The following is a 20,679-nucleotide window of genomic DNA, read 5'->3' on the forward strand; positions in this document are numbered from 1 at the left end:
GGCAGTCGGGTCAAAAATAGCCAAATCAAATATTTAAAAGCTAAAAAATTATAAAAATAGTAAAAAAAATTAATTTAAATTTGAAAAAATTCCTTAAGGGGGTATGCAAATGCACTCATTGAAATTTTACTGTAAAATCGCCCTAAAACGAGGTCAAAATGTTATAAAAATGGGCATCTAAGGCGACTTTTCTGTTTTCAAAGGTATACTACCCTTCAAATATAAATGGCGATATTTCTGGAAATTGCGGTGACTTTCTTATTTTAAGCCTAGTGCTCAGATCGGCTAAGAGTTTTACTAGTCGAAAAATCTTATTCTTTGTAGTGTGGCCGAAGTTTTCAAAGTTCAATGCATGTAGCATGGTCTTACTGTCAAGCAGCTGGGTTTGTTGCCAAACGGAAAACAAATCAGTTGGAGAAATTTAAAGAGGAGGAGTTTGCTGGTACACAAAGAAATTTAAATAAAAACAAGGGAGAACGCTATAGTCGAGTTCCCCGAGTATCAGATACCCGTTACTCAGCTAAAGGGACCAAAGGGAAATGGAGATATGCAAGCAGCAAAGCGAGATTAAAATGCGCCACCTACCGGCGGTAGACAGATTTAAGCGTTATGGGCGTTAGAGTGGGCGTGGCAAATTTTTGTATCAATCAATAAGTATTGACGAGAAGAATACAATTAAATTAACATTTTTTATCTAGCATGAAAATTGTGGGCGTCATAGGTTTGGCCGGTTTGTGGGCGTTAAAGTGGGCGTGGAACTTTTGGGTCAATCGATAGGTTTTGATGTGAACAATACATTTCAGTTAAAATTTGTATTTTTATTCCAGCATCAAAGCTGTAGGAGCCACAGTTATGGGCGGTTTGTGGGCGTTAGAGTGGACGTGGCACCCTGCTGAAATAAACTTGCGCTGCACAGGAATCTCAGGAATCTGCATGCCAGTATTGTAGCTCTTATAGTTTCCGAGATCTCAGCGTTCATACGGACAGACGGACATGGCTAGATCGACTCGGCTAGTGATCCTGATCAAGAATATATATACGTTATGGGGTCGGAAACGCTTCCTTCTGCCTGTTACATACTTTCCGACGAATTTAGTATACCCTTTTACTCTACGAGTAACGGGTATAAAAATGTGCACATGAAGAATATCTTTGCCCATTTGACATCCAAGCTCCAACTCATACTGAGCAAAGTTGACCATTGTGCCATTACGATGGATGGTTGGACGTCGAAGGCCAACGATGGCTACCTCACAGTCACAGTGCACTTTATTAATTACTCCTTTGAGCTGAAACCCGCTGTTCTGTCAGCAGAAAAACTGATGGACTCCTTTAATCACAATGCTGACAATATAGCAGCATCTGTTCGAGTTGTGTTCTCTAAATGAAACTTAGAGTCGAAAGTAAACGCCATAATGACAGACAATGCCAGCGCAATTATTGCAAGATTGCTTGGACGAAGTGTCGATAAAGCATGTTTTAACCAAATGGAAGAGAATTGTACAATTTTTTAAATGTAGCACTATAGTCTACGAAAAATTCAAGTAAGCTCAGGGTGACAAAGCATACATTCTGATCCAAGAAGTAAAAACCAGATGGAATAGAGCTTTTAAAATGGTGGAAAGAATTTTAGCCACAAATAAGTTCATATCGCCCGTCCTTCTCAGCCTGTTTAGAGCACCTGATCCACTGACCGCAGACGAAATTGAAGATATTTAAACCATTCTGGCACTATTCGGCTACGTCACAACGCAGTGCTCGTCTAGCTCAAAGGTTACTAACTCCTTAATTGTTCCCTTTAAAAATAAGGCTTTCGATCACCGTTTAATGCTGAACAAGCATTATTTCGAAAGAATAAACTCTGATAGTTCCAGCAATCCACTAGACTATTGGGGAGTAAGTAGCGATTTTTCTGCTTACTTCTTCTAGTTTTCAAAAAATATGTTATGTTTTACAGAGCAATAAAAGTGACCAGCCAGCTTTGAAGTTGGCCAAAAAGGCTTTGTATGTCAAACGTAGTTGACCAGCTCCTATTCATCAATGAAAATTGGTGGATTACAGGGGTGTAATTCTAAAGAAGATCTCAAGTCTAGCGGCTGGACCGCTACTAACGAAGTAACGTTTTTATGTTTTTAAATATTCTTTTTATTATACCCGTTACTCGTAGAGTAAAAGGGTATACTAGATTCGTCGGAAAGTATGTAACAGGAAGAAGGAAGCGTTTCCGACCCCATAAAGTGTATATATTCTTGATCACGATCACTAGCCGAATCGATCTAGCCATGTCCGTCTGTCCGTCCGTCCGGATAAACGGATAAACTATAAGAGCTAGGCTATTGAGATTTGGCATGCTGAGCTTCTTACGGAGCGAAAGTTTGTTTCAGCAATGTGCCACGCCCACTCTAACGCACATAAACCGCCCACAAACTTCAAAAAATCGTAAATATGAACGCGGATATCTCAGAAACTATAGAAGATAGAGAATTGGGATTTCAGATTTAGATTCCGTAGCCTTGTACGCAGTGCAAGTTTGATACGCGAAGATTCCTCGCCCACTCTAAGGCCAGCGAGAAATCGTATGCACCCGTGACATCAACCATCAAAATATATATGCAAACTTTAATTAATTCATACAACTCTCACAGAGGCTGTGCCAACTTGCACGGTATCGCATTCGAAGGGGCATCATTTTAGCTAATTTCTGAGTTAGTTACAGGCAATTCAAACCCACAGTTTTCGAGAAATTGAAGTCTTTTCAATTATGGCTTTTCCCACGCGGTCACACTGTCCAGACCAGCGAGAAAGCAAATTCAGCCAAGACATTTACCACGAAAAGGTATTTATCGATATATCGCCAAGTGCCAGGCTACGACCTACAACACTTAAGTGAGCCAATCGAATATTTTTGGCCGCCAAGTATTGAAAAATATATATTTTATATATCAAATTTTCATTGTGATATGTATGCACCCCCTAATTGGTATTTATTTCCTGATTATTTTAATGTATAATTCATCGAAATCGAGCCAGTGGTTTGGTAGAATTTAACATTTTATTGATTTTAGAAAAATATAAAAATTCCCTAGTTGCTATTGTGGAGTTGCCGTACTGCCGAAAACAATCCCCGTTACTTTTTGCGGGAACTTTATAAAAGATGGCACGCCAAATTTCAATGATAAAATGCATACGTTTATTTTTGATTTTACTTATTAATTATATTAACAATAAAAATTAATTTTTCAGACAATCACCAATTTTTATCTGGGGGGTTCCCAGACGGAGCCGCAACGTCGGCGGCAGGAGGAGCGCTCCGCCGACAGAGAGGAGTCGGCAAGTCGGTGCCTACGTGGTCCTGGTGACCAAAGCGGGATGGCGAGGAGTTACAATGTCGGCGGCAGCAGGAGCGCTTCGCCGATGGAGGGGAGCCGGCAAGTCGGCGCCGACGTCGTCCTGGTGACGAGGAGCGGAATGGCGATGGCGAGGAGTCACAACGTCGGCGCCGACGACGCAATCGCCAATCCGCTCCTGGTCACCAGGACGATGTTGGCGCCGAGGGCGATGCCAGCGGCGACCACCGCGCCAACGGCGGAGCAACGCGGCAGGAGGAAGCAGTAGAGCAACCGAGGGAAGCCGCCGATGGAGAGATGGAGATCAGGATGCAGAAGGAAGCCGCCGAAGCCGCCCAAAACAAATAAAAACAATTACATGTAGATATACATAACAATAAAAAAGATTCAACATTTAAAATTCTGTTTGTTGTAATTATTTATTTATTTATTTATATAAAGCTAGCTGAAATTTAAAACTATAGGCTAACTAAATTAACAACATTTCAATTTTAAACTTAATTTTGGGTTTTTTATGGAATGTGATGATTTTCATGATGTTGTCGGGGGTTGGGTTTGAGATAATGTTGATGGGGTTAAGCGAATGGTAGGATTCTGATCTGGGTTGGGATAAGGAAGGACAGTGTATAATGATATGTTGGATATTGAGGAGTGGTGGCAGAATGGGCATGTGTTGGGAAGTGTTCTAGTTCTACCTAGTCGTAGCTGGTGTTCTAATTATATTTTATTATTTATATATATATACTTCTGAGCAGATGTATTATTTTAGAGTAGATACTTTAAAAGTGTGTATATAGTTTTTCCGTTCATATAAGTTAGTCGATTACTAGATGTGTTACAAATTGGTAAACTAGTGAGGATTTTTCCGTATTTGCGCGTGGGTGAGTTTAAGTTAAAGTCACGATGGTTATTGAACGTAAGATTACGATAAGTATGTACCCTGCAGTACCATTCAGCGCTTATTGAGCACTCAATCACTGCAAAAAGCTCATCACTGAGCGCTCAATGAGCGCACAATTTGTATGGAACTAAGTGCTTAAATTAACATAGGCATGTCCTAGGGTTCATCAGTGCTCATAAAATAGCACGCATTGAGCGCTTTTTTGAGAACCCTTTTGAGCGCTTTTTTGAGCAGCAGAAAAAGCACACATTCAGCACATGTTGAGCGCTCGATTGAGCAGCGGAAAAAGCACACATTCAGCACACGTTGAGCGCTCATTCAAGCAGCGAAAAAGCGCACATTCAGCACACGTTGAGCGCTTAGCAGCAAATAAAATTTCAGTTGTAATTTTTATTTTTATTTGTTTATTTTAAAATTTGAGCTCGGGGGTTTCCGGTGTTATCGGTGCCGGCGTTGCCTTTTTTTGGTACAACTCAAGTTTTTAACGCACCGCATTGCCTTCTGCAGCGCCTTTTCGGGAGGCTCCGAGGGATCCACTAGGGCGATTGCATCTAGTATTAGAAAAAAATTAGTTTTAAAAATAAAACGTAATCGTTATTTGTAAGATTTATTTATAAGAAAAGAAATGTTATCTTTGGCATTCAATGTAAAATCCCAGAAGTCTTTTAAAAATTAAACTTACAAACAATAGTTTTCAGCCTCAACAAAAACTTACTTAATAAGGCACGGGCGAAATTTGGGTAGTCTGAGCCTCTTCTTGTTTTGCCCCCCTCCAAGTTGTGGGACAGAACAAGTTCCTCGGATAATATGCTTAAGATGGAACGACTTAGCCTTCCATTTTTTTATAGATTTACCATCAGCCTTGTCTAAAAATATAAAAAAATTAAAAAAATATCGAGAAGAAATTTGCAAACTTTTGTTTTCGGTCACTTGATTTATTTTATTTTGTTGTAAAAAATTATTTATGTATTTTTTTTATTATTTATTAAATCATTTATTTATTTTGCAGATGAGGAAAAAATACCACTTTTCCAGGGACGGAAAATTAGAGATGTTTGAGATTTTTATTTAAATAGCCATGTTTGTTTACTTACACAAAAATAAAAATTGTGCCTTAATGTTATTAATACAAAAAATCATAAGTTATAAAAACAAACATCTCCTATTTTTGGTCCCTAGGAACTTAGCACTCAATAAGATTTTCAAATTTTTTCACAGATTCATTCATTTGTTTATTTATATGCATCATTTGTTGTTTTTCACGTCAAAAATTAATATTTTTCACAGCTATTTTTTTTCCGCCACGTGTTTTTTTGGGAATCTTGTATTTTCCATTTTTTAAATATACATTAACTTGTTTTTACTCTCACTGATTAAATTAATATTGGTCTGCGACAGACTTACCTGGGAATCGTATAGGTATCACTTTTAAACCACTGGTTTATTTTATTTAACTACGTAATTGCGTGCAATTCTAACTCCTTCACATAAGTAAACCCAAGTGAAAAAGACGAAAAAAGTCGCGTGCCTTCCAGAAAAACAACAAGCAACAACAACAACGGTTCCGCTAATCCGTTGTTGTTCTGTTTTTTTGGCATGTCCCGTTTGGTCTATGCATCTTGCACATAAAAGTAGGGTATTTATAGACATATCCGACTATGCAAATCGGTTTATAAAAATATATTCTTAAAACTTCACATATTATTAAATAATATTAATAAACCTATAAATTTTTTTAAGAAATACAAATATTTGAAAACAGAAACCTATTATTTTAAATGGTTGTTTTATCATTTACGAACAAATGTTGCATTATTCAAAAGGCAAGGGTGCACAAAAGTCTATATATTTTAGTTGCTGGGCCTCCTTCCCATCACACGCACTTTTCCGTCTGAGACATGGCGAGAGAGGGAGAGCCCAAAATTACTTTTTGTGCGTTCTCTTTGCGGACCCGACTGAGGGCGCGTCGCTTTGCCGCCGTTGCGCTCAGCTCTGCCGGCGTCGCTGGCTTCTCTGCCGACGTCGCAGTCGGCTTCGTGATGATTGGGCGCTTAGCTCAATTGTGGAACTGCAGGGTAAGCTTAATCTACCGAGTGTTGTATGTAAATGACTCAGCATTTATAACGATATATAAATAATCGCAAGTTCGATGTCTCCTGGGTAAGGTTCGCCCTAGCCCGTTGCTGCTACCTCCGCTCCACCTACAGATCCTTAACCAGGATGTCGGCACTCTGCAGGCGCTGTGTATGATCGGCGAGCATAGGTTTCGATTCTGGATGGTATAATATAAATTAGTAAATATTCTTCTTTAGTAACCCTTTTATTCACTCATGCTGAACCAGAGACTCACTGTTTAATGTGTATAGAATGCACTGTAAAAATTTTAAATATTCTATAAATGTATGAAGATATGTAAATCACAAATTACATTGACAATTATTTTCTTTCCCTGCCGATTCGAGTACGGTTCGCGCCCCTGTAACTGCTGTAGTTCCATGACTATACCGTCGCATTGCAAACTCACATCCTTGATCTGCTCTGAGGGACAGCTTGGAAAACTAGAGGCGCTTCAGTTTCCTCTTCACGGCCGACGGACTGATGTACTTTTTGTGGCCAAGGCAAGATGTTTAACTGGTGAATTCGAAGCTCTTATTCGACGCCGTTGACAAGGTCTTACAATCGTCTATCTCAGATGAAACCTGCTAAGGACTGTGTGCCCGCTTGGGCGTGCTGATGGGAGCTGGCCCGGTATTCGCGGGAGAAGCATTGATGAGGGCTCTGGAATAGTGTATCGCTGAAGATAGATGTCTCCGAAATGGTGAGGTTGTTACCGTGCAGAGATAGCTCTAAGAACTTGAGACGCTTCAGTGATACACCCTTCCATGCGTGGTGTCCATTGAGGAACTTGCCTTTTCATTTGCTGGGCGTTCCGGACTCTTCTAAAAACAAATAAGTTGGTTATTAAATCACACTCGTAATAGTTATTCAAATTTGCCGCAAAGTGTTCGCATTACCAACTCCTTTTGGGCGAACTTGCTCAGCCCGCAATCGAAGTCCTTCGGTCTTCTCGTCAAAAGAGTACTACATCAATAAGCAAAGCTACTTAGCGTGCAACAATTATTTGAAGATAACAAAATATCTAAGTGCAAATTGATTTTTAAAATTGTCTTACCTCGATCGTGAAGGTACTTGTGCAAGGACACATTTGGTAGCAGTATAGCTTCGACGTCTCCTCGCTCAGCAGCTTGCTACTGTAAGTCGGCGCGCCACATAAACTCCAGCACCATGTAGACCGAGTCCCCGATGTTGTGCATTAGCGAGCAGGGACCTCCAGCGAGGGTTTGGTTCGGGATTGTGGGGGAAGTGGGGAAGGGGGATACGAACGGGAACTTGGCATACAAAAGTTTGGCGCGTAAGGATTTAGAATTACATTTATAAGTATATGTAGTCTCCTTACAATTACTTACCAGCGATGGCCGTGCTCCGGCGTTAAGCTATTGATGCTGTGTTTCCAGGAAACCCCGACCCTCATGCAGAAAAAAATTCAAAGTCTACTTACATTTTCTGCGTAAATTTTCCGCTGGAATCCTTGACTTCCTTTTGCGCTATAATAAAGGAACATATTAAAAGACATTCAGCAAAATAGTTTTAATACGAATAACTTACACATGATGTATCTATGTTTTTAGTTTTATTATAAATTTCAGCTTTTATTTTCTTTTCACTTTACTTCTCTACACGAGCTTCTCATTCAAAGTAACGGGGATTGTTTTCGGCAGTATGGCAACTCCACAATAGCAACTAGGGAATTTTCATATTTTTCTAAAATCAATAAAATGTTAAATTCTACCAAACCACTGGCTCGATTTCGATGAATTATACTTTAAAATAATCAGGAAATAAATTAGGGGGTTCATACATATCACAATGAAAATTTGATATATAAAATATATATTTTTCAATACTTGGCGGCCAAAAGTATTTGATTGGCTCAATTAAGTGTTGTAGGTCGTAGCCTGGCACTTGGAGATATATCGATAAATACCTTTTCGTGGTAAATGTCTTGGCTGAATTTGCTTTCTCGCTGGTCTGGACAGTGTGACCGCGTGGGAAAAGCCATAATTGAAAAGACTTGAATTTCTCGAAAACTGTGCCTGTAATTAATTCAGAAATAAGCTAAAATTATGACCCTTCGAATGCGATACCGTGAAAGTTGGCACAACCTCTTTGAGAGTTAAATGAATTAGTTAAAGTTTGCATAGAAAATATTTATATTTTGATGGTTGATGTCATAGGTGGGTGGCGTGGACAGTGGGAAACGACAAATTTAAAAATTGTATGTGTTCAACACCCTCACTGTAAATCAACTTTTCTCAAAAACTGTGGATTTCATTTTTATGAAATTTTCAGTAAAAGTGTTTAAGACGATCCCCAATCTACCCATATACCGTGCATGCTGGCACAACGTCTAGGAGCGGAGCCGTAGGTAATTTTATTTTTGCCCCCCTTTTTTGTATGGGGAAATCCGAGGTTGCGTCACTATTAGGCTATTTTCTCGAAAACTGTGGGTTTGATTTTAATGAAACTTTCAGAAAAGGAGCTTGAATTAACCCTTAATAGCTTGGCTTATCGTGCATATTGGCACAACCTCTGTGAGGGGAGCAGTTAACAAAATTGTGGGGACACGATTTTTCAAATGCATTTTTGAAACATTAATAGACTTCGGATGTGTCCCTACCTAGATCGATAGATCTTTTCTTTCTTAACAATCTAGCATTTTAGATTTTTCGATTTGGTCCCCAAAAAGCGAGAAAATTTATTTTTCCAAATTTCCAAATTCCACCGTTCCACTTTCGATGCTAACAGGCCGACAGGACATTGTTACATTGGTAAACGCGTTTGCAAGAGCTGTTCTGTGGTATTATAATAGGCGAGCTAAAGTAAGTAATGGATTCAAATAATATACTATTAATCAATTACAGTGCAGACAGCATTTGCACATCATACATGGGCTAGAAAACACAATTATATTATTTTATTCCCTTTTATGTATGGATAGAAACCAACAGGGAAAATCTCCAGGAAATCACTTCAGGAGTTGGTGAGACTGGCACCAGGCCTATCAAAAAAAGGATACAGTGTTTGTCCCAGCCATTCCATTGGATAAACGTATTGCTGTTGTCCCATATTCGCTTGATTCACCCTCGAAATACAGAGCTATTGGCAGGATATTCAAAGATCGGCCAACAAATTACTAAAATACGGAATAGGTTTAAAAAAAGGATGAATTGCATACAATTGTATACTAACAAACTACTTTTATATAAGTATTAAAATTTAGATGTGCGTTTTAAAACAAAGCTCATTTTGTTACTACGGAAAAAAAAAGAAAAAAATAAATATTAAAAAATTTTTTTTTACACTTAAGGTCTGATTTACCTTTAGTTTGGTTTTTATATTTCCCGTCTTTTCTTAATCTTTCTAATGCGGTAACAATTTGATTTCTCCTAAATAGACTATATTATATTATAGACTATATTATATTATTTTAAAGGATCTTAAGCCCAAAATAGCTGTTACTGTACCTTTGAAGCTTAAAAACTGATTTTAGCTTGGATGTTGACTTTGAACTAATCAAAGACATGGCTGGGAACTTTGTGGCAAGTCACATTTGCCCAGACTTTTCATAAATAACAAGGAAGAACGCTATAGTCGAGTACCTCGACTATCAGATACCCGTTACTCAGCTATATGGAGATATGCAAGCAGCAAAGCGAGATTAAAATGCGCCACCTACCGGCGGTATACAGATTTAAGCGTTATGGGCGTTAGAGTGGGCGTGGCAAATTTTTTTTTTGATCAATCGATAGGTATTGATGAGAACAATACATTTCAGTTAAAATTTTTATTCTAGCATCAAAACTGTAGGAGCCACAGTTTTGGGCGGTTTGTGGGCGTTAGAGTGGGCGTGGCACTGTGCCGAAACAAACTTGCGCTGCGTAAGAAGCTCAGGAATCTGCACGCCAAATCTCAATAGCCTAGCTCCCATAGTTTCCGAGATCTCAGCGTTCATCCGGACGGACAGACAGACGGACAGACGGACATGGCTAGATCGACTCGGCTAGTGATCCTGATCAAGAATATATATACTTTGTGGGGTCGGAAACGCTTCCTTCTGCCTGTTACATACTTTCCGACGAATCTAGTATACCCTTTTACTCTACGAGAAACGGGTATAACAAGGAAGAACGCTATAGTCGAGTACCTCGACTATCAGATACCCGTTACTCAGCTAAAGGGACCAAAGGGAAATGGAGATATGCAAGCAGCAAATCGAGATTTAAATACGCCACCTACCGGCGGTAGACAGATTTAAGCGTTATGGGCGTTAGAGTGGGCGTGGCAAAATTTTTTTTGGATCAATCGATGGGTATTGACGAGACCAATACATTTCAGTTAAAATTGTATATCTAGCATGAAAACTGTGGCCGTCACAGGTTTGGGCGGTTTGTGGGCGTTAGAGTGGGCGTGGCAATTTTTTTTTCGGGTCACTCGATAGGTATTGATGAGAAGAATACACTTATGTTAAAATTTTTATTCTAGCATAAAAACTGTAGGAGCCACAGTTTTGGGCGGTTTGTGGGCGTAAGAGTGGGCGTGGCACATTGCTGAAACAAACTTGCACTGCGTAAGAAGCTTAGGAATCTGCACGCCATCTCAATAGCGTAGCTCCCATAGTTTCCGAGATCTCAGCGTTCATCCGGACGGACAGACAGACGGACAGACGGACAGACGGACATGGCTAGATCGACTCGGCTAGTGATCCTGATCAAGAATATATATACTTTATGGGGTCGGAAACGCTTCCTTCTGCCTGTTACATACTTTCCGACGAATCTAGTATACCCTTTTACTCTACGAGTAACGGGTATAATTATTGAATTTAAAAATACAAAAAATTATATTCCCAATAGTATAAGATAATATGTCAGAAAACACCGAAGCTATAAATTGTTTCATAGTATTTTCCCCCCAATTTTACTGTCGTTCTTATGAAAGCTATATGATATAGTCTTCCCATTTTGATAAAGTTAAATTCGAAAATCAGAACTAATTAAAAAATGCTATTTCCAAGCGTAGGGGGTTATATGTTAAAAAACACCGAAGCTATAATTTGTTTCATATTATTTTCCAACCAATTTTCCGTTCGTTCCTATGGCAGCTATATTATATAGTCGTCCGATTTTGATAAAATTAAATTCGAAATTCAGAACTAATTAAAAAATTTTATTTCCAAGCGTAGGAGGTAATATGTTAAAAAACATCGAAGCTATAATTGGTATCATATTATTTTCCCACCAATTTTCCTATCGTTCCTATGGCAGCTATATGATATTGTCGTCCGAATTTTATAAAATGTTATTCGAAATTCAAAACTAATTAAAAAATGTTATTTCCAAGCTTAAAAGGTTATATGTTAAAAAACACCACAGATATAATTTTTTTTAATTTTTGTTCCGATTATTCTTATGGGAGCTATAAGATATAGTTGTCCGATCCGGCTGGTTCCGACTTATATACTACCTGCAAAACATATAAGACTTTTGGGAAATTTTCAGCCCGATAGCTTTTAAACTGAGAGACTAGTTTGCGTAGAAACGGACGGACAGACGGACATGGCTAGATCGACTCGTCTAGTCATGCTGATCAAGAATATACATACTTTATGGGGTCGGAAACGTCTCCTTCACTACGTTGCAAACTTCTGACTGAAATCAATATACCCTCTGCAAGGGTATAAAAAACTTAACTAAGGGGAGTGCGAGGGAGATAAAGATTTGCAAGCAGAAAAGCGACTGTTCCCAAGATTATTAAAAGTTAAGTTTAAATGTCAATTCGCAGAAAATCACATTAGGCACACGAGTGTCGCTATACGAGAGTTAGTTGTCATAGGGTAAGAATCTATATAGAGATACCATTTGCTCTGCCCGAAGCTCAGCCCAACCTTTGCTGAGAGCCAAGCGTCCAAGAGATCACAGCGTTCATACAGACAGACTGACAGACGGTCATGGCTACCTTCCTTCTACCTGTTACATACTTTTTGACGAATCTAGTATACCCTTTTACTCTACGAGGAACGGGTATAAAAAGTTTGACCATTTTTTTAAACGATGATTTTTAGACAAATCATGTTAGGAAGGCGTACAAAGTGTTTCAAAGTACCTTTCTAACGACATATAGCGCAAGCATGTGCTTTAAAAATAACAAGTAACGGGTGTACGAAATCTAGCTACTTATAGCTATTTTCCCGTCAAACTCACGAGTTTTTCCAAAAGTGTTTGTAAATATTCTAATATTAAGCATCATCTAAAAATTTCAGGACATTAATATAAAGTTTGGATACGAAAAAAAAATTTCAATTCTCAGGCAGTGTTAGATGTTCTGAACTGGTAAATGTTGCCATTCTTGTCGATTAATAACTTTAAAACGTGTCGTATGTCAAAAGTTGAGAAATTTCATGGGCTTTATACTTTGAGGATTGACCCACAATCGTCTGAACCGTTTTTGAGAAATAATAAAAAAGCTAAAAAACTATGATTGAAAAATGTTTGCCCATTATTTTGAAACGGTGATTTTTAGACAAATCATGTTAAAAAGGCGTAAAAAGTATTTTAAAATACCTTTCTAACGTCTTACACCACAAGCCTTTAGCTTTGTTAGTTCACAAGTTATGGGTGTACGAAATTTAGCTATTTATAGCTGTTTTCCCGCCAAACTAGCGAGTTTTTCCAAAAGCGGTAGAACTAAAGATTCTTATATTAAGCTGTTTAACATTGTCTGGAATTTTCAGGACCCTAAAATAACGTTTTGGGATAAACTGATAAACCAAAAAAAAAATTTTATTTTGAATTTTTGTTTTTTTGTATAATTTTTGAACGAAGCACCGGATTTAAACAAATGAAGTGTCATTCGACACGTATTTTAAGTGTGAATGCAACTGGAGTAATAAACTTGTGCATTTATCCCCCAACATATCAAGTTTTCTACATTTTCACTTTAACACCCCTTTTTTCCCAAGCCAATTGATTTTTTAAAGTCTTGGTATGCAATTCTTTTAGTTTTTGCAACACCATTCGATTATTTATTCACCCGTAACGGTCGGACGACCACAGTAGATTTTCATTTCTTTGCGTATATATTGTAGTCGCCTTCGCACACCGCCCTGGTGCGCTTCGTCACTACGTGAATTGCCGACCACAGTAACAGGGTCGGAAACCCTTCCTTCCAGCTGTCAGATGCTTTCCAACCAAGACAATATACCCTTTACCCTACGAGTTACGGGTAACTGTTATTTTCGGTCCCTACCGTGTGAGGAAAAAAACGCATTTTTCTCAAAAATAATGTATCGATTTTTCACAAATGTTTTTATCCTAACAAACTGATTTTAAATTTTTAATAAAAGAGCAATTTTTACAGAGAAGGAAATAAAAAATAATTTAAGAATAAATACAATGGATTTTGAAAACGTGTTTTTTAAACTTTCATCAAACAAATTTAAACTTTAACTTCAAATGGCATGTACATACATGTATTAGACCATTTTAGTCTATTTTTATACAAGCGAGTGAAATTTATATCAAGTCCAATCATCCAATTAGCATATGTATGTATATGAAGTCATTTTTATTTACTCTATACAAATAAGACATGCAAGAATAAAGATAAGTCGCTTCATTTTTTTAAAATTTTGTTTCAGTTGGAGGAACCGATATCATTGATTTGACATTAAGCTTACATTATTTCGTTGTTTTTACAGTTTAATAACAACTTTACTTAAATTTGACTTACATTCGTACAGGGCTGGCAAACGGTTTTGATACGCATGCGTTAAAAATCTAGAACAAATGAAATGTCAAGTGTCAAGCGACAGTGACGCAAATGACAGCTCTCTTACTTTTAGTCTCTCTTTCGCTGAGCTTTGGACCTCTAAGAGCAGCGTGAGTCCCGCGGGAGAAACAGGATAGCAATAACCCAGCCTCATCTGTGGGAAAACACTTTCCTTGGGGCACGGGCACAGTGCTTTTTAAGCTTTTCTCAAGCTTTGGAAGGATTCACCGTTGGCGCTGTCGCTGCCACTGCCGACGTCGCTGCTGGCGAAAAGCACTTCCTATGGAATTCAACGACATTTTATTCATTCTGTGCTAGATTTCCCGATAGTTCAAATCAGAGGTAAAGCCCCCAAGAGCGAACCGAAACAAAAATACCTGAAATCCGCAAAACCCAAACTACAACGCTCAGTTGTTGTTATTGCTTGCTTTTTGATCATTTTAATTTTTTTCAAAAACATTGGCTCCAGAAAGAATGAATGAAATAGCAATGCCGAGTGAAAAAAGTGTTTTTTTTTCGATCGACTCAAGTTTTACATTGAGATAAAAGTGTGTACAAGAGTGAGATGTAAGTTGCATAATTTTCACAAGCCACCTCGAAAATACTCGGGAAACCCAGCAATTTATAATTTTTAAAAGCGCTAAGTCAGGCCAGCGAAAAAAACATACTTGTGCCCCTATTTTCATACATCAAAATTGTATATTCTTTCAATTGTATGTACGGCGTATGTGCGCGAGTGCGTGTGTGATGTGGAGTGGAGTGCGTGGGTGCTTTCTCACTTGCACGAATAAGTCGCCTGAAATGCGAGTCTCTGAATCATCGATTTTTCCCAACAACACAGGAGAAGAGGAAGGAAAAAAGAAAAATGAATAGGTAGAAATGAAAAAGGAAGAAAGTTACTACTGCCCTCTTTTTCAGAAAGAGATAGCGAGAGAGAAAGCGGCATTTGTCCTTTTTTTTTCTAAGCTTTTCTGGTAGGACCATAGATCTGTCGAGCTCACTTACCATTTCGATTTCGATTACAAAATCATTACGGTAATGAATCTGAAACCGTAGAACAGTATTGTAACTTCCCTACATATATGTACCTATCCTACATTAGCAAAAAAATCATTAAATAGCAAGATCAAACAATTTTTACTCGGGCAATATGCCAAGTGAAATGTGAACGAATATTAAAGCTGTTCAAGCTTTCGGAAGTGCGTCAATTGAAACTTAGATTTTTGCTATAACAGACATAAGACATATATCAAGAAAATACTTCTCTTTGAAATTTGAAATTGTAATTTCCCTTGCAAAAAAAAGCGAACTGATAATTATTTTAATAACGTGAAACATCGATTCTGAGTTAAATTAATTATTTTAATAAACTCAATCTTTGTAATTCTTTGCTTATCAATGACCGATAGGGAAAAGAATATTGAATTCCGTTATAAACAAAAGCCTAAAATTCGCGAAATTTTTAAAATTGTTGCGGCCATTGTGTTTGAAGTCAAAGTGTGTGCTTTTGTAGTACAATATCTTCAAATCTAAAAGTTTAATCAAACGGATTGTTCTAAATTAAATCTGTGCAAATTGGATTATAATCTTTATAAAGAACATTTTTCGCAAAACCATTCTAAAAACATATTTTTCCATCATGAAAATAGAAAAGAACCTAGTATTAAAGCAAATGAAAAATAATATTTAAGGAAGACAAAAGGAAACATCTGTAGAATCAAATAGTAAAATGGTACCAAAATGTGTTGCCTTTTTTTTGGGCAGCGAAACTTTTTCGCCTTGAAAGTGAGTGTGGGTGTCTTTATGTGTGTGCGCGTGTGAGCTCTGAGCTTTGACTAACTCAACTGATGCTATCGCGTTTCGCATTAAGAACTGGGTGGTGAAAAGCTTTGACTATTCGGCAAGTTCACTTGTAGGTACACAATGAAGCGCTTTATATATACGTAAATAAATATGTAAGAATTTTCCACAATCGGGGTTTCTGATGGTTCTTCCTTTGAACTTAAGCGATAGCAACTGGAACATCCGAAAAAACATTGGAAAAGGCTGCGGTGAGTGCGCGGCTAAATCGTTGCATCGCCTAAAAACCCATAAATCAATCAGATTTTAGATATCATAGTTTCGATACCGGTTCGATTTCGTGGGACATGCATAGCTTACATAATACCTCGTCTGCTCCTACCACCCGCAGTTCCAAGACCCCATCCAACTAGAACTAAACTGAACCCTACGTAGCCGCCGTAACCACCTCCAAAACCTTCATCTCCAGCTCGATTTCGTTTTCGACCCGGAGTCAGTAAGTTTCACGACCTATTTGCAGACCGATCTCGATGTCTCCGCAATTAGATAATGCTTAAGCTACCAAAGGGCCTAAAAAAGAAAAAGAAGAAGTCGAAAAAAGACCTAGAGCTCTTCACCGAGGAGGAGCTCGAGCAGTACAAGCGCGACTTAAAGGCCAAACAGGAGGCGGCGGCCACCAAATCGGACGCCGGCGATTCCGACGGAGCGGCATCAGACGTTGAAGCCCACCACGAGTCAGTTGCCTCCAATTCAGGATTGGGATCGGGATCTGGATCAGGCTACCAGGCACCGGCATTATCGTCGAGCAACTCTCACCAGCATCCAGGAGATCAAGTTGAGGGAGCTGCCGGCGGCGACGAGGAGTGGGCCAAGTTCAAGGCACTCACCTCCGGCGTCGATAGCATCCTACATAAGACCCAGGACGAGCTCGATCGGATCAAGAAGGAGTCCTTCTACCAGCGTCTGCCCTCTGCTGCCGAAAAAAAGAAACAAGAGGAGGAGGAAGCCGCTCGCCTTGAAGCCGAGCGACAGGAGCAGGAACGGCTGCGTCTGAGGCAGATCGAATCTCAACGGGACAAGTTAGCCGAGGCGGTTGTCCACCTATCGGAATCGGAGGAGGAGGCCGGCGACTATGAGGCCGATGATATCTTTGCTACCGACTACATCGAGGCCATCACCAGCGGTGAGCTCCAACTAGCTGTTGTTCCGGATTCCCCGGTCCTCGCCGACGACGGACCCGATCCATTTGACACTGCCTACGCGGAGAAGGTCATTGTTGGTGCTGATCGAGCAAAGGGCAACAAGAAGCTGGTAAGCCTTGGGGCAGCCGTTGAAGTACTATCCGGTCGCGTAGACCGCGAGCACGCCGTTGCCTTAGCAAACCCAAAGCGTAAGTTAAGGAAGGGAATCCAGAACCTCCTGCTCAGCGAGAGCGTAGAGCTAGCCGATCCGGAAGCGGATCTTCTTGCCGCCGCTGCGAACGCCGAGCCGCAGCATAATCTACTTGACGATCTCGACGAGGAACTGCCCGAGTCCTCTGCCCCCATTGACCTCAGTGTCTCGTTGCATTTGCACTTAATTCAACACAAGCCTGTCGAGAACGAGGAGGAGCAGGATCAGGAAAATCAGCTGCTCAACCCGGATCTTTCCGAGTTCGATGCCCTTAAAGACGAGGAGGACGACGAGTTCGCCGAACTAGCCGCCGAGTCACTGACAAAAAAGGAAGAGGTTACTATCGTCACCCAGGTTGTTTTGCCCGGCGCGGAACTATCAACTGAAGCCTTTGGAGAAGGAAGCTGGGCTGAATTTGAAGCGACACCGGAACAAGAAACAGGTGAGAGCTCCTACCGATTTACTGCCTGATATGATCTGCATCACAGTAAAAACGCACTTGTAAAATGTGATGTTATGTTTACAACAATTCTTGAGCTTCATCAGTAAATAAATAATTGCTCTTGGCTATTCTTATCCAAAATTTGAATGCAAGATATTGTTTTCCTAATTTTGAGTTTAAAAAATGGTCGAATACTGTCATTATTAAACTTTGAATTGGGAATTGCTAAACACTTTTTATAAAAATTGGTGAGATCAACTCGACTCTAGTTTACTGCCTAAATATACCTAAAACCTAACTAAATTAGTTGACATTGACTATTGACTATTTGAAGCTGGGTGCTTTGGGTTTTGGGTAAAGTGGTTAGGGCCTTACGTTGTGAAATTTAAGTAAATCAGATTATTATTAACTTGGGCTTATTGTTGTAAATTCTTTGATGGACGCCTTAATGGAACTAAGTATACTTGAAACCCATTTGACCAAATACATGAAAAATGATGTAGGAGAATTTTGATTTGTAGGCTCCTTAATTGAAATAGGTAAAAAAAAGGCTTATATATGCGTAAAAAAGAAGCAAAAATTCGAATTCGAACTCTCTAATTTCAAAAATTACACTATACTATAAAATCAAATCATAAAAACCCGTGTTTTAGGACAAAAAATCGATGTACACAAATAAAAACAAGGAAGAACGCTATAGTCGAGTACCTCGACTATCAGATACCCGTTACTCAAAGGGAAATGGAGATATGCAAGCAGCAAAGCGAGATTAAAATGCGCCACCTACCGGCGGTAGACAGATTTAAGCGTTATGGGCGTTGGAGTGGGCGTAGCAAATTTATTTTTGGAAATGTATTGTTCTCACCAATACCTATCGATTGACCCAAAAAAAAGTTTGCCACGCCCACTTTAACGCCCACAAACAGCGAAAACCTGTGACGCCCACAATTTTCATGCTAGATAAAAAATTTTAACTGAAATGTATTGGTCTCGTCGATACCTATCGATTGATCCAAAAAAAAATTTGCCACGCCCACTCTAACGCCCATAACGCTTAAATCTGTATACCTCCGGTAGGTGGCGCATTTTAATCTATATATTGAGGTGGGAAAAATAGGGAACATTTTGAGTTTTTTAGAGGTATGTAGCCATAATTTTTTTTTTTTAATTCTTGTCTTAAGTAGTGCAATGCCTAATTTGATACATACGGTGAAGAACATAATAAATACTAATAATTTTCAAAGCTAAATTTTACGCAAACGCTTTTTTTAATGAGGCTTGCCGTGACTACGATTCTGTACCATCAGCTCAACTGAAAGAATAAAACCAAACCTATTTCGTTAGTATGGGGACTTATGGTGTCCTCGAACGATTCATTGAAATAGGAAAAACAATTTTCTACAAACGGGTATGATTTTCTCAAAATGACTGGTTTTTTCATCTGATGAGATATATTGAAAAATTTAAGAAATTACTACCTATAAATTCTGTATGGTGTTGGCCAGAATATTCTCAGAGCCCTATAATGTAACCAACCAATAACTTGATTACTTTTATAAGGGAGCTATTTTGAAACCTGCAACCCTATTTAGTTTTCTAACCAACCAATTCACTTTTTTCATCCCTAGGAAAGCCAAAGCGTCCGCCACCCCCAGTTCGTCCGCCCACAGGACCCCACATCGTACCCGGTGCCATTTTCGTTTCGGACGACGAGGAGGAGAATCCGGACGACGATCCATTTAACACAAACTACGCGGATCAGGTGATCAAGAAGACCACCGTACTCGAGGAAGACGACGACTTCGACCCGCGCGCTGAGGAACCAGCCACTGGGTCATCCTCTTTAGCGGCTCCATCTCACGATCTTCTCGCTGGAAGTGCTACCGATCTCAGCCAGGTGGTTCCTGCGCCCTTGGCTCCTACTTTAAGTGTCGACCAGAGCCAGGAAGACTTCGATCCCTTCGACACCTCGGCCATATCGGCTTTGGTGCAGCCCAAGGCCACTGAGCTGCGCTTTCTGGAGCGCGAGCTTCTCAACGAGTCCAGCGAAGTGGGAATCACTCTTAAGCACTCTTTGAGCGACCCGGACTTTGATCCAAGAGCGGATCAGGAAACACCAGCGGAGCTGCAAGCGAAAGTAGAACACATACAGACGGATTTCGACACAGCCCGCCGAAAGTCCTCTCTGAGTCTGAACATCCAGGCCAAAAGTGTGGGCTTCCTGGTGCCAGCACCGGATCTCCTTGGAGTGGGTAATGAGTTGGGGGCCAATAAGAAGCCACTAACGCCGTACTACGCACCAACTGGAAATCCTTTACAGGAGCGAGAGCGTGAAGTCGAAGACGTTGATCCCTTCGACACATCTTACGTGCCTGAGGCAAGGCTTAGCGACATAGAGCTGAAACATATAGAAAAGGATCTGATTTCGGAACCCTCTAATCTACGGCACAGTCTCTCCGACCCTGATTTCGATCCTCGGGCTCCTCCCACTCCGGTTCCCGCTGAAGTCTTGCTGACCGTCGAGGAGAATATCAACATTAAGGTCTTGACACCCGCCCAGGAGCGAAAGAAGTTAACTAATTCCGTCGAATTTGGCGACGACATTGATCCCTTTGACACATCCATAGCGGCTAATCTCCGACCGGGTCAGACGGAGCTAAAACTCCTGGAAAACGAACTTCTGCCGGAGACAAAGACCTCGGTGACCGACGTTCTAGACGTTCAGAGCGACGCGCAGGAATTGGGTTTTGGCGACAAGGTACTCACGCCCTCGACACACTCGAGACCGGTACTACCCGCCCAGAATCTTGATCCGTTTGACACTTCCATTGCGGAGAATCTTGTGCCCGGCGAGACAGAAATCAAACTGCTCGAAAGCGAACTGATTGAGCGCTAAGCCTAGAAAGTCG

General features: G+C 39.9%; 1 protein-coding gene and 3 long non-coding RNA genes across 16 annotated transcripts; 1 reads left to right on the top strand and 3 right to left on the bottom strand.

Annotated features, from left to right (window-relative positions):
• Positions 1–4,465: 4,465 nt before the first annotated feature.
• Positions 4,466–6,514, bottom strand: LOC139353434 (uncharacterized). The gene is made up of 3 exons (XR_011604700.1): positions 5,653–6,514; positions 4,964–5,114; positions 4,466–4,799 (listed from the first exon to the last, which is right to left on the bottom strand). It is a non-coding gene; the product is annotated as an uncharacterized lncRNA (long non-coding RNA).
• Positions 6,515–6,680: 166 nt separating this feature from the next.
• Positions 6,681–9,599, bottom strand: LOC118878188 (uncharacterized). 8 transcript variants are annotated; one of them, XR_011604785.1, is made up of 5 exons: positions 7,915–9,596; positions 7,421–7,853; positions 7,263–7,329; positions 7,080–7,187; positions 6,681–7,026 (listed from the first exon to the last, which is right to left on the bottom strand). It is a non-coding gene; the product is annotated as an uncharacterized lncRNA (long non-coding RNA). The 8 variants fall into 8 exon arrangements; XR_011604783.1 differs by having other exon boundaries at positions 7,263–7,347; XR_011604784.1 differs by having other exon boundaries at positions 7,080–7,637; positions 7,716–7,853; positions 7,915–9,599.
• A 2,770-nt stretch (positions 9,600–12,369) lies between these two features.
• On the bottom strand, positions 12,370–14,337 carry LOC139353474 (uncharacterized). Its single transcript, XR_011604766.1, has 2 exons — positions 14,204–14,337; positions 12,370–14,144 (listed from the first exon to the last, which is right to left on the bottom strand). It is a non-coding gene; the product is annotated as an uncharacterized lncRNA (long non-coding RNA).
• A 14-nt stretch (positions 14,338–14,351) lies between these two features.
• stnA (stoned A) lies at positions 14,352–20,666 on the top strand. 6 transcript variants are annotated; one of them, XM_017088804.4, is made up of 3 exons: positions 14,352–14,478; positions 16,457–17,770; positions 19,399–20,666. In XM_017088804.4, exons 2-3 carry the CDS (start codon positions 16,486–16,488, stop codon positions 20,664–20,666), a joined length of 2,553 nt encoding a protein of 850 aa, XP_016944293.2. In that variant the 5' UTR covers positions 14,352–14,478; positions 16,457–16,485. The 6 variants fall into 6 exon arrangements, with proteins under 6 accessions (XP_016944293.2, XP_016944292.2, XP_016944291.2 ...); XM_017088803.4 differs by lacking the exon at positions 14,352–14,478 and adding an exon at positions 14,487–14,703; XM_017088802.4 differs by lacking the exon at positions 14,352–14,478 and adding an exon at positions 16,066–16,187.
• The last annotated feature ends 13 nt before the right edge of the window (positions 20,667–20,679 follow it).

This window comes from Drosophila suzukii, chromosome X (assembly GCF_043229965.1).
Source record: "Drosophila suzukii chromosome X, CBGP_Dsuzu_IsoJpt1.0, whole genome shotgun sequence".
Taxonomy (NCBI): Eukaryota; Metazoa; Arthropoda; class Insecta; order Diptera; family Drosophilidae; genus Drosophila; species Drosophila suzukii.